At 40.7% G+C, this 13,028-nt stretch overlaps 1 protein-coding gene across 1 annotated transcript in view; it reads left to right on the forward strand.

The window, feature by feature from the left end:
* The window catches only part of TTLL5 (tubulin tyrosine ligase like 5), a gene marked incomplete at both ends in the record, with an annotated part of 117,359 nt that overhangs the window by 12,727 nt on the left and 91,604 nt on the right, over window positions 1-13,028 (forward strand). The window contains 3 exons of the mRNA XM_079537529.1: window positions 4,529-4,630; window positions 4,743-4,834; window positions 6,863-6,970. Of these exons, the coding sequence (XP_079393655.1) occupies window positions 4,529-4,630; window positions 4,743-4,834; window positions 6,863-6,970 (302 nt within the window). The remainder of the gene's footprint in view (window positions 1-4,528; window positions 4,631-4,742; window positions 4,835-6,862; window positions 6,971-13,028) is intronic.

Raw genomic sequence — 13,028 nt, forward strand, 5'->3', positions numbered from 1 at the left:
AATACAGAACAGCGAGTGTGTTGGCTTTCTGTAACACACAAAGCATTTGTGTAGTTCCTGGCTTGGATAGGATTGGTACAACAGGGTGAAAATAACAGTGAGCTGAAGCAGAGCAAGAAGGGGGTGGGGGGTGGTAGTGAGCACAAGATGGCATCTTTGAAGATTTTCGTGTGATAAAATAGCCTCCTTTGGCTGAAGATGTGCCTCCCTGTGTGGATACATTGGCCTGTGATTTCAGAGCATTCTTGGATTCCTGGCTGATTGCAGGCTCCCACATAGCAGCATCTACCAGTAATACTTTGGCTAAGAAACAGTCCTATCCTGGCGGATGATGACCTGGCTTCAGTTATTTGTGCCTTCATCACTGCTTGGCTGGATTATAGCAATATGAGATACCTGGGCATGGAGCCTTTAGTGCTTAGGAAAACAGCTTGTACAGAATGTTGCAGCATGTGCTTATGGCAAATTGTGTTACAGGGAAAATATCAGACTTTCTGTGACACCTTCCCATAGAGTTTTTAAACTGTTATAGGATCTTGGCCCTTTTAGTTGATAAATGTTCAAGGTTGGGTCTATAAAGGGTTACTGGTGCTTTTTAATGATGTGGACAGAAGCTTGATCATCCTCTAAAAGACTGAAAGACTTAATAAAAGTTTATTCTAATCTCAGGAGGTTTTGCAAGAAGATTTTACAAACACTGAATTTTTCCTGCTTTCCAATCTTACAGGCCTGTTCCTCTGACCTTACTGTATCTAAAAATTTCTGATCTTTTGCTGAAGTAAGACATTCTGTAGCATACAAGCCTCTTTCCTGGAGAGACCAAGTGCAGCAGGTGCTTTACCTTGTTACTTTACTGTTACTTTAGCCTTGTTACTGCTTTGGAAGAAAAGTGCAATGATGTGTTGTATAAAAAGCTGTGGAATTGTAAAGTGCTGAAGGTAATTATAACTAGTGATAGTAATGCTCTGCCATTCCAAGCAAGTGCTGATTTCTTGTAAGAGGTTTGGGCTATTGCCAGTACTGTACTTACGTACAGTACAATACAAGTACACTGGAATCTCTTCTGAATCATCAATTCCTATGGAAATGTAAATCCTATGGTAACATCTGTCTTAGGGAATGCTACTCAGACAACTAATGAATCAGGATGGTCTCAGTAGAAGGAAGTTAATGCAAGCCTTTCAAAGTTAACAAACTGCTGTTTAGAAGTTATCTGCTAGGGGTTGATATTGGCATGTTTCTGGTTACATGCATAGCTGACAGCAATGACAACAACAGAAGAGCAGTAAAACTAATTGTGCACTGCTTGAAAGTACTGAAGGAGCCCTGACTTTTTGAAATAGCTTGTTGCCTATGCTGTCTTCCAGGATCTGGCTGAAAGTGTATTACAACAGGTGCTTTCAGTATGCTGCTAAAAGGTGATTGTTAAGGTGGAATGATGAAGATTAAGAATCAAATACATAACAGGATTGTTAGTATTTTCAAAGCAGAAGAGCTAAATCCAGGAAACTTACAGTTAAACTGAAGAGAAATGCTAATATTTTAAAAGCTGTGGAAATTTGTGGAAAAGGAATCCAAGCTTCCCAGCTAGTTTCTGTTGCCAACTGCTCTAACTTCATGTACAGTTAAAGCTGAGAAAAATATGGTGAAAGATTATGCTGTTTTTTTTTTTCTTTTTAAGCTTGCCACTCGGTTGCCTCATGAAGGTTTTTTTTTTTTCTGCTCCCACTTGTGTATTTAAAAATAAGTTTAATTTGGCATACAAATTATGTCAAATTTTATGACATAGTTTGCTTCATGAATTTGCTTGTACTGTTCTGGAGAGATTTCTCAAAATGGCTATCAAATGAGGGCATTAGTGGCTTCAGTTTCACTGAGAAGTGAGGTTTTTGGCAGTTCTTTCTAAAGAAAAGATTATTGTGCAACTTGTTGGATGTTCTTGTGTACTTCAGTTTCTTCTGAACTGTGGAGAACAATAAGGGAAAGATAAAGAGAGATGGCATTAATAAAGTGAAGGGAGTTGCTTTTTTTTTTTTTTTTCTTTCAAGTTCATTGTGCATCCAGATTCTCCAGATTCCCTTCCCTTTCTCCCTCCTCCATTTTTTGTTCCTCTCTTGGAAATGACTTGGTCTTCTGACTTGGTGCTTTCTTTCACTTGTGCTACTCTTCTTAGGGTAGCATATGTTTTACTTCCACTTTACCTTATCTTCTTCCCCTTTATCTCTTCTGAGATAATAAATTCTTAAACTATAGTAGTATAGGAGAACAGCTGGAATGAAGAATACGGAGGTATGGGATTTTTGTTGTTATTTTGGATGGACTTTTATTTATTTATTTATTTATGGTCAGCTGATAATTTGGGGTATGTGGGATTGTTGATTGTTTTCCTTCTTTTTGATAGTTCTACCAGTCAGATGGCCTGCATTCTCTTCTTGAGCTTTTGTTTAAAATATTTTATCAAAAATCTGAGGCTGAAAGTATATAGTGAAAAAGAAACTAATGGCATAAAGGATAAGAAAATTATTTCCTTGCACTTGATGGCAGGTCCATGTGGTTCTAGAATGTTACCAACGTGGCCACAAATGGTATTATCTTCTGCTTAATATTTGTTTTATTTCAAGTTAATCAGTGGCTGTTCTTAAAGTGAAGACACCGCTCTGTGTTCTGACTGTACATCCTAACAACCTCCTTTATCATACCCAGAAGAAAGTGTGTCTGTATCTGATTGAAAGTTAATTGGTGTCCTTCTATACTTGCTCAAGTGTTCTGTCAGATCTGTGAACTTATCTGACTTGCCTGTGGCTGCACAGTTTGTGAAAGGAATCAAGGAGATTGGCTGGAACATGCATGTCAGCAGGCACTGAGCTTTTAGGTGCAGTATATCCTTAGATTGACAAAGGCTGATCGTGCAACTACATGTTTAGAGTGTGACTTCTGTCCAAGATGCAATTTTAAGGGCTTTAAATTGGCATAGCCGTCATAAGAAACAGTCCTGCGCTCTTCCTGGCTGCTATTTGCATCTTCCTGTTGACCTTTTCCTGATAGAGGTATGTGATCACTTCCTGTCTGGCTGCACAATATGAGCTATGATGGAGGAGTAGCCTGGACAGCTGTACTAGAGCTTGGTTGTGGGAAGCTCCCTTCCCTCCCCAAGACACATCTGTTGTTTCAGCATTCAGTCAACTTCTCCTAAACAAGCATGCTTTGGTAAGATTGAATGCAGTTTTGTGCCTTTACTCCTGTACACATTTGGAGCAAGTGCTGTCCTTTGTGTTCTTTTACCCCAAGCCTTTCTGCATGGTGAACTGATCTGATTTGCTAACAGCTTGGCGCAAAAAAGCTGTTTTTAGGTGACGTGCTGTGCAGTGACAGGCATCTCTTCTCTTTTAGCAGTGCAGATAAAGTGAAGCTGAGTAGCTGAGCAAAGAGAATATGGCTACTGAAAAAAAAATTGTTACTGACTCCATTTGTAGTTATATGCTCTACTGCTCTCTCTGCTTCTTCACTCCCAGAACAAAAGCAAAATAAAAAATAAATAAAAAACAATCTCTCCAGCTAAAATCTGTCCTTTTCAGCTGGATCAGTTCTTTGGTTAATTTCAGTGCAAACATCTCTGATGACAAGGTATGGCTAAGAGGGCGTTAATGGATTACTTGGTTGCAGTACAGGTAATTAATGCCTTTTTAGTTAGAAAGTCATCACTGATGTAGATAGAAAAAACAAGCTGCTTAAACTGTGGTATTGCTGACTGTAACAGGGTTCAGACTAACGAGCTGAATGAGATAGCAGTGATTCTGTGATTCTGTGACTTGCTGCTGATTACAGTCCATTTGTGCTTTCCTCCTGCGCAAGTCAGATGACATCTTTGGCATATGAAAGGGTTGCATAGTCCCCGACACCCTGGAGCAGATGCTGCCTTGTTGGGCAAATTGATCTGGTCTGCAGGGTTCTGTCCCTCGTTTCCTTACTTATTCTTGAGAAAGAGGATTGACAGTTGTAGGATTTACAGTCAGCAGAGATTGAAGTCTATTCCTTTTCTAAGGCTTCTGTGGAGTACAGAAGAACTCAGCTGTGTTTATAAGAGACTTCATAGAATATTAGCTGTAATATGCACATGTAGCATACCTGCTGTATGTGTGTATGCATTTCCCAGGACTGGTGGATATTACATGTTCCTGGTAGCTCTAAATGTGAAATTGGAGGGGCTGTGGCAATAAAGCTAAGTGGCCTGAATTGAAGCAGCCAAGAAAAAAACGTGTCTAGCACGCATACTGTTAGGTCTGGAAAACTCCCAAGAGAAGAAATTGAGCTTCCTGCTGTAAGACACTGAAAAATAAATGAAATGTGTCTGATTGTGGCCCTAAACTGTATTTTATTTTATTTTGGTCAAGAGAGGTTGCATTTGATGAAGTCATGTTGCTTACATCCTCTCCCTAGATGTTGGAATCAAATGGTCTGTGTAATAGATTGTATTTAGCGAGCGTATTGCTCATTCCAGAAACACTATAAATCCTTTCTCTCTTTTCAGGTTTGCAACTGTGAGGTATGACCAGGCATCGAAGAACATTAAAAACCAATTTATGCATCTGACCAACTACAGTGTCAACAAGAAGAGTGGAGATTATGTCAGGTACTTGAAAAATGGAACTTAATTTCTAGAAGCTGGGTCAGCTTACCTCAGTCTAAGTTTGGTACCAGTCCTCAGTTATGCCATTGGTGTAAACTTAACTTGTTTATTTTAGCTGTGATGATCCTGAAGTGGAAGATTATGGAAATAAGTGGAGCATGAGCGCAATGCTGAGGTACTTAAAACAAGAGGGGAGAGACACTGCAGGTCAGTAGAGATTGTATTGTTTTCTTCCTTTATTAGATCTTAATCATCCCACAAGGGCGAATCATAAGAAGTCAGGGAAGAACCACAATGAATCCCATTTAGCATCAGAGCAGGGTGGAGGGAAGCGTTGTTCCTTACAGCTTTCTCATTAGAGTTGTGCACTTATTCTCTATCCCTAGAGATGAGTCCTATCCCCAGAGGTAAGGCCTGTCTCCTTCCCTTTTGCAAGTAGTATTCTGAGCTTTTCACAGGGTGTGTTTCTTAATATTTTTACCTACATTTCCCGTTTCTTAAGGTCATTCCATCCCTTCTAAAAGCTTCCCTCCCTCTACTGCTCCCATGGCCTGTTCAGTCTGATGAGTGACCAACCTCTGGAGAGCTGTGCCAGTTTGAATGATCTTGGATGTGGTGTCATCTTTCCATGGCTCAGGTTTTTGCTGAGTGTTTTCATTTCAGTCTGTGTTTCATATAAAGTTGCTCCCTCTTCCCCACCTTTGCCAGGTCTGCTGGGAGTAAATGCATATGCAGAGCAGAATCAAGGTATATCGTTCAAGTGATAAATTAGCTGTGACACTGAGCCATCAGTTACACTACTGATAGCAGCTCTGCCCATCCTGTAACTGCTGCCAGGGAACAGTTAGATGGTGTAGGAAGGGGCTTGAATCTGGCTTTCAGATGGAAGTAGACTTTTTCCCCATCACGTGTATGTCTGATTACTTATACCATACATTTTCAGTCAGCTCTGTAGATGTAGTTATTAATATTGATAAGTCCTGTTCCACTGCCCTCTTCAAGTAAAAGACATGCTCTTAAGTAAAATGCTGAGCAATGTGAGCAGGCTTCTCTGTAACTCTTGTTACAAAACTACTTGCACCTTTCTCTGATGTATCTGGTTCTGGTCTTAGGAAGGCAGAACTCTGGCTGGAAAGTGCTGATTCTGTCTGGGCTGGCAAGTTTTTTGTGCTATGAGATGTTTATGTGCACTTACATTCCCATGCTTTGTTGCTTCCACTTAGGCTTCCTGTGACAGAGAGGCTGACATCTGAATTTGCTTGCATACTCATTCAGGTCCCTGCATGTCATCAGCTAAACACAAAAAATAGTAATTGTATGTCTAAATCAAACTCTTTAGTCAATTGGTACTGGATGTTTTTTGGGACAGGGATTTCCAAATATTTGCGTGGGTTTGCTGGAGGTTTTGATGTGTTTGCTTGTGTTCCCTTTGAGGGGTGAGAGAGGTTATGCTATCATCCTTATAGATTGTCAGACTAGGACTCTAATGTTTGCTCCTTCCCCCCTCCTCTCACTCCTCTGTTGTTTGTCCTTGAAAACAGAAACTATGTTCTTTCTGTTGCATGATTGATCCCAAACTGAGTGTAGGATCCAGGTCTGTATCTAATGTGCATCTTTTCCTGCCTTTTGCTCCCTGTTTTGACTCTGCTTCTTATTTCTGAGCTCTGTTTGTGGGCTTATACAGAAGCCAGAGAGAGCTTTGTAACTGAAGCTACAGGTTATAGACAGGACTGGGAGCTGTCAATAGTCGTATCATTTTGAAGAAATTTTTAAGTCCTAGTCTGGGAACAGCTACTTTAGAGGAAGGTGCAATGTCATGGAACATGTGTTACATGGAATTCCACAACAAAAAAATATTTTGTACTTTAGTGGCTGTGGTTTAAAGGCTTACCTTGCTAATACACTCTCGCTTAATCCTTCCTAATGCCCTGAGAGAGCAATGATCAGACTCCAGCTGACTTGTGCTGATGTGCTTGCCACATGTTTCTGCTTACTTGCATTGTACTTATACTCTTGTATCATACTCACTTGTGACCATTTTTGCAGTAGGTTATGTATGCATGCGTATGTTACTGCTTGCATGGACTTCCAAAGATTGCTTTGCCATTCATATGCTCTCATGAACTTTGGTTCACAAAGGTATCTGTCTGATGTCTAAATATTCATGTTTTTCTAGATATGGTGTGTTGCTTCACAATCTACTTTTTTTTTTCTCCCCTTCTTCCTTCTGTTCAGCACTGATGGCCAGTGTGGAAGACCTGATTATCAAGACTGTAGCGTCTGCTGAGCTGCCCATTGCTACAGCTTGTAAAACTTTTCTTTCACATCGTGGCAGCTGCTTTGGTAAGGAACTGGTGACATCTGTGTTGATTGGTTTTTGACTGTTTTTTGAAAGTTGCATCTTTCCAGTGCTTGCATTTCCTATTGCAAGGAAGTTGATTCTGTTTTTCAGCTCACTATAGGCCTCTGGGGCCAGAGGTTGTTGAATTGCAATTGCCGCTGTGCCGGTGTCATTCATGAGAGTCTCATACTAAAAAAGGGGATGATGAAAAGTGATATGAAAGGCAACTGGAGAAGTGCTGGAAAGTTGAAATAACTGACCCACTAGCCCTTGCAAAGGATAGCTATAGATAATTAAATATCCCTTCAGAGTACTTAATACTTTCTGTTGGGCTACATGGCTCGATATAGTTCTGATTTATAGTCCTACAGGGGTTTGATGGCTAAAGAAGAGATGTGTAATGCAGTTCCTGGAATGACAGTGGTGGTAATGCTTCTGGGCTTGTACTTGTGTGAGAGTTCCGCAGGGCGGCGTCGAAGCCTATTTCTGGCAGTAGCTGGATGCAGAACTATGTGCTGGCAAAGAGCTTTGAGAACTTGCTGGCAGCAGATGCTGGGAAGAGGTCCAGAAAGCAGTGGCTGGTACCACAGTGTGCCTTCTCCTGCTTTCCAGTGGCTGCTTCCCAACCTTCCCTGAAGAGGCCTCCTCCTGCTCTTAGCTGCCCTCAGCTCACGCAGATGCACACACAAGGGAGCAGTCTTGGGGCAGGGGAGAAGACTCTAGAATGTTTCAGTTTCTGTGTTTAGCTGTTGGGCCTTATGTTTAAACTAGCTGTGACAGGTAATTCCATTTGTGTGGTCTTTGCATTGCACTTGGGTATTTACTGTTGTATAGCTTTCTACACTCTAATATAAATGTTGTCATCTTTGGATTCTTAGGGGTGGCGAAAATCCAAGGACACGTGGCTGATACGTTAGTGACCTGCTAAGTTACCTTAGCTTCCCCAAAGTAGCTCTGATGTCTTTGTTCAAAGTTGGAGAGCTTTGGCATACATGGGGACTTGAGTTAGGTGGTCTTTTTAGTGAAGTAGTAATTCTCCAGAATCTATTCCAGAAACATCAACAGCTAGATTAAAAAGCAAAACACAAACAACAAAAAGCTGTCTTAACTACCTCTTTTTTTTTTTTTTTTCCTCCTATATTCCTCTCTGTTGTGTCTCTAGACTCCAGCAAGCTGTGTATGTGGAAATTCGTGTTCCTCATGTACTTTCTGCTGGGCCTGGCTCTGAGGTTATTCCACTTCCTGCTGCCTCCCCAGGGCTGTGCTAACCACCCTCTCAGATGCTCCCCCACAAATAAACTGTTTTGTTCCATTTGTTTCAATGTAAACATAAATTTAGAGCTTCCCAGGAAAGAGAGCTTAAGTAGGAGCCATGCTGCTTCCCTAGGGAGCCTGAGGCATTTCCAGAGCTCTACACTTTCTGCCACCTTCCCTTGCAATTAAGTGGTGGTCCTTGTCCCAAGGATTTGAGCTTCCCTTGTCATGCTGTATGGCTTTTTCTTCATCCCTGTGTCACTTTGTTTGTGCCACTTTTGACTGTGTTGAAAAAAAAAACACAAAAAAGGCAGTTGTTCTAGCTGGAAATGTTCAGAATGGCTGAATTAGTGGCTGTTAACATGAGGAAGAAAACTGGGAATGAAGATTTCGAGTTAGCATGCAGAGGCTCCCAGGAGCCTTTTAATTCCCTCTGGGCTGCAAACAATGAAACTGCATGTGTGTCCTGAGAGAGACTGATAATTTAAAGAGTACCTCACACTTATAAAACAAGTATCTGAAGGACAGATACAGAGGTAGGCCTTATTTCAAAATATTATCAATGAACATGAGTAACTTGATGTGTATTTTATTCCAGTACTTGCAATGCTGTTGTGGGAAATAGGACTCCAGCACAGTTACCACCTTCCTGATTAAAAATTGTGTCATAAGTACTTAATTTGCTTAGATTAGGCTTTCCTCTTTATTTCTGTAATAATTTAGATCTCCTGCTGTGGTGCTTCACTCCTGCAGTAAATTTTTAATGTGATATACTTGTCTTTTAGATTAAAGGGAAGAGACTCCATTCATGGCTTCTTCATGTTCTAAAACAAGACTGGTGAGACAGTCTGTATGGTTCCAGCTACCCTTGCTTGCCTAGAAAGTGAGAGTGGTAGGTCAGAATGATTCTCTTTCTAATGTCAAAGTGGCGTGCTGCTGAATATTTGCAGAAAGATTGTAGTCAGTTCCCTTTTAGCCATGTAGTGTGAGCTGTTAACTGCACTCTACTAATAACTGGTTCTCAGAGGTCTTCAGATGCTGAGTAGTTTTGTTCCTCTGAATTGCATCATAAAGTTGTGAAGTACTACATGGCTTTCTTGCAGCCATCTTCATGCATTTGTAATAACAACGTGAACTCAGCACTCTTATTTTTTCCTTATTTAAAATTAAGCTGCAGGTAAAAACTCTTAACCAGTTCAGTTATTGGTTACTGGTGGAGCCTTCTTCAAGCAGAAACTGGATTTTGCACTGACTTTGAAAGACATGATATATCAGTGTGAAGAGGAGGTGCAATGGGGATACATGAGCTCAAGCAGATTAAAGACTGCTTTGTTCTCTTCTGGTGTAGGCACTTCTGGGTGGACTAGAAAAGACAGTGAGAGCTGTTTTCAGGCAATTTGAAAACTCTATGTAGGATTGTTTAGCAATGGATGAAATGAAGGTGCCTGTGTGCAGGATTTACTCATACCAGCATCCTGTGTAGTGCCATATGAGCCTGGAGAAGCAAAACATTAAGTCCTCTGTTTCATTCCCAGCTCTGGTCAACTCAGCAGTGACACTGTTGAGCACTTGTGCAATCAGGAAGGCAAGGCAGGGTAGGGTAATGTATGTGTTTCTTGATCCCAGCAAGGCACTGAATGTCCTGTTTAGCCTCTACTTTGTTCTAAGGCTAAATTGATCATACTTATGCTTCTAAATCTCATTTATATCAAGATAAGATAGAGCAGGCAAATCATTGTACTACTTGTGTGGTGAGTTAAATACTTAAAGTCTTTATTTATTTCTAATCACCAGTCTTCAACCATCTACACTACTGTTGTTTGTGAACTCTTGGTTTTCCTAGCAGTAGCAATTGGGAGAGTGCTAACAACTTTTAGTATTGAATGGTGCTGGCCTCATCTTTGAAGAATTTTGAAGGATATGAAAATTTGAGATTATTAAGGAATTTCTGTGCACGCTTGCTTGACATTATTCTAGGAAAGTCCCTGTCTGGAAGCTTAGGCCAGCCTTACATATACCACGTGCGTATGTTTTCATCTCTGAAACTGGATTAAGGTATATGACAAAGCCAGAGCAGAACAACTATTCCCCACGTGTATTCTTTTTCTGTGAAGCTTAATCCATTCTACTTTTATTTCCTTGCTGCCAGTCTTTGCTGTAAAGCCAGTATGTAAAGATACCATTTTGAATCTGAAGAAGATTGTCCTCAGCATCTTCTGCCTCCCATCAGTCTCAGGAGTATTGTACCATCCTGGATGGATCTCCTAATGATGATTATAATGTACTAAGGTAGTTTTTGTAGTATATGTGTATCTTCAAATTTGACTGAAACTATCATCTTGCAACTAAATGGTAAGAAACATTTGAGCAGTATGTCTTATAGTGATAGCTCAGTAGGAGCTAGTCTGTCCCGGCACTGTTCTCCTTACTTGTCACTTTGTGGCTGTAAGTGGTTTCTAATGGATTGATGAAGTAGAATCCAGAGCTCAGCTGAAAATCAGTGGGAGCGTCTTTGCAGATATGCTCGTTTAAAATGGGACAATCTGTCTTTGTTGCAAAAGCAAAAGGGTTGCACTTTGCGACTCTGCAACTTTTTTCTGTGTGTGTCACTTCCTAACTTCAGGTTGCTTCCGTTAAATTACAGAAAACCTCTTCTGCAATAAATCTGCTGCTCTTTCCCTAGTGAGTGAGCTGAGAACAAGGACCAGAATTACAGTGACCTTCTAGCAGTTGAGCTTATTCTATGCAAAATTATGAAAACATTGTTTGCGCTGCAAGCTATTACTTGTGACTTAGTTGCTAGACTTAACAGAGAATAGTGAATTCTTTGGTAATATTGTCTAAAAGGGAGAACCAGTGCAGTCTTTGGCAGAAATATAAGCCAAACTTTGACTATATGGTAGTTTACTAGAACCAAAAGCTTGAGAAAATGTATCAAGCCTTCCTCTTATTCTTTAATGACATTCATTAAAGACTAAAAAATAAACATTTATCTCTGACTGAACTGTTTGCTCTTAGTCTTCAGTCTAAAGCTAGCACTTCTCTTGGGAGGATTGGGATGCTCTGGTAGCAGTGATTTCTCTTAATGGGAATGAGAGAATAGAGGCTGTCCCTGCTGAATTTTGGCTATAGCAAATTGAAAGGATGAAATGTTTTTGTGGATCATAGTAGCAGGGTGAGTGGAGTGAGAGAAGGCACTGTGGAAACTTGGTATCTTGGTTTCTTCCCTTTTTCCTTTTTAATAAGAACAGTGGTGCAAGATGAGTTGTTGTAAATCTACTGTTACTGCAGCTTGATGCAGCAACGGCTCTTCTGGCCTTTTTCTTCACTCAGAAGAAAGTGTCAGTCTTGCTGAAACTGATAATTTCAGAGGATATACTTCTGGCCTTTGTTATATTTACATGATTCTAAATTTTTTGTACACGTAATTTTGAGTTTCATAGTGAGAGGGTACTACTTTTGTTTTTAATCCAGGTTGTGCGTTTTCCACATGTGAAAGAATGCCAAGGAGACATTACTATAATTGGGAATATAGGTAATTCATCTTCTTAATTAATCTCAGCCAGACTTGAGAACTCTTTGTGCTATGCCCAGTATGGGGACCCGATACATTTATCAGAACATGGATGATAATTTGCTACTGATGCCCTAAAGTAGCAAACACATCTGTCTACGTACTGCAGATATGGCTTAGGAGACTTTAGCCATTGTGGAGTGGCTGTGGAGTCTAACTAGGAGACTCAAAGGCATTGCATGTGACATTAGATACCTAATGTCACATTAGGTGTGATAATGATAGTGTTTATCAATGAAATGAAGCCAATGGCATTGCCTTGAGGATCCTACTGTCCTGATAAACAAGGTACTCATAAGGGAAAGGCAAAGGTCCTTTGAGGGAGGGAATGGCCAGCAGTGAAAGAAGTGTAAGCTAGTCAAAACAAAATGCTTTGCTTCCTGACTGGGGCTGAGAGGTTGCAGGCCAGCAGCTGTCATAGGCCCACTCACTGCTTCTGTGTCTTGGGCATGAACTGCCTGTCCACTGGAATTTACTGTGCAGTAATAGTCACAGGTCTTCCCTAAACCTGGAATTGTCTTTTGAAATAACGTATTAAAAGCATCAGAGGTTTCTTTTGGACAAAATGTTTTGTTAACGTTTACTCCCATAATCGCAACCTCCTCCTTTTTCCTACAATGCAGCCTTTCCAGTCTGGGGAGCAAGAGAGCCAAATGTAGATTCAGCCTCATTTCTTTGGAATGAACCGACTCCTTAACTCTGCTGTTTTGCTTTCTACTCACTCTCTGGCTACGGTGTCTAGAAGAGTGAGCAGGCAACACTCTCAAATCCTACTGCCGTTTCTTCCTCTTCCAAGTCCCTCCCTGTAGCTCTTTATCTTCCTATCATAAGCTACTTGAGCTCTCATACAGATCTCCGCTTAGGAAGATCTTGTCAGGCAGTCCAGCTCCCTGGAGCCAGCATGAGCATCAGGCAGACGACAAAAGGCCAGGAGCAGAATTTAAGGGAAGCAGCATGGCAAATAAATTCTTCAGCTTCCACTTCAGGCACCAGTTGATTCCATGGAAAGCCTTCTTCTCTGCCAATACCCTGTTCTGTAGTGTTTTGAAAAAATGTGCATGAGTTGCACACAGAGTCATTAAATATGTTTCTTAATGCTGGAAGAGAAAATTGCATTAGTGCCAACTTCTGATTTACAGTTGTCTTTGTCTTCTTGCAACTCGGTCCAAACTAGAGAGATTTTGTGTATAGAACAAAACAGTAAAATCCATCTTGGAAAAGGAAGCTGGCTT

The sequence above is a fragment of the Tetrao urogallus genome, assembly GCF_951394365.1.
Source record: "Tetrao urogallus genome assembly, chromosome: 6".
NCBI lineage: Eukaryota > Metazoa > Chordata > Aves > Galliformes > Phasianidae > Tetrao > Tetrao urogallus.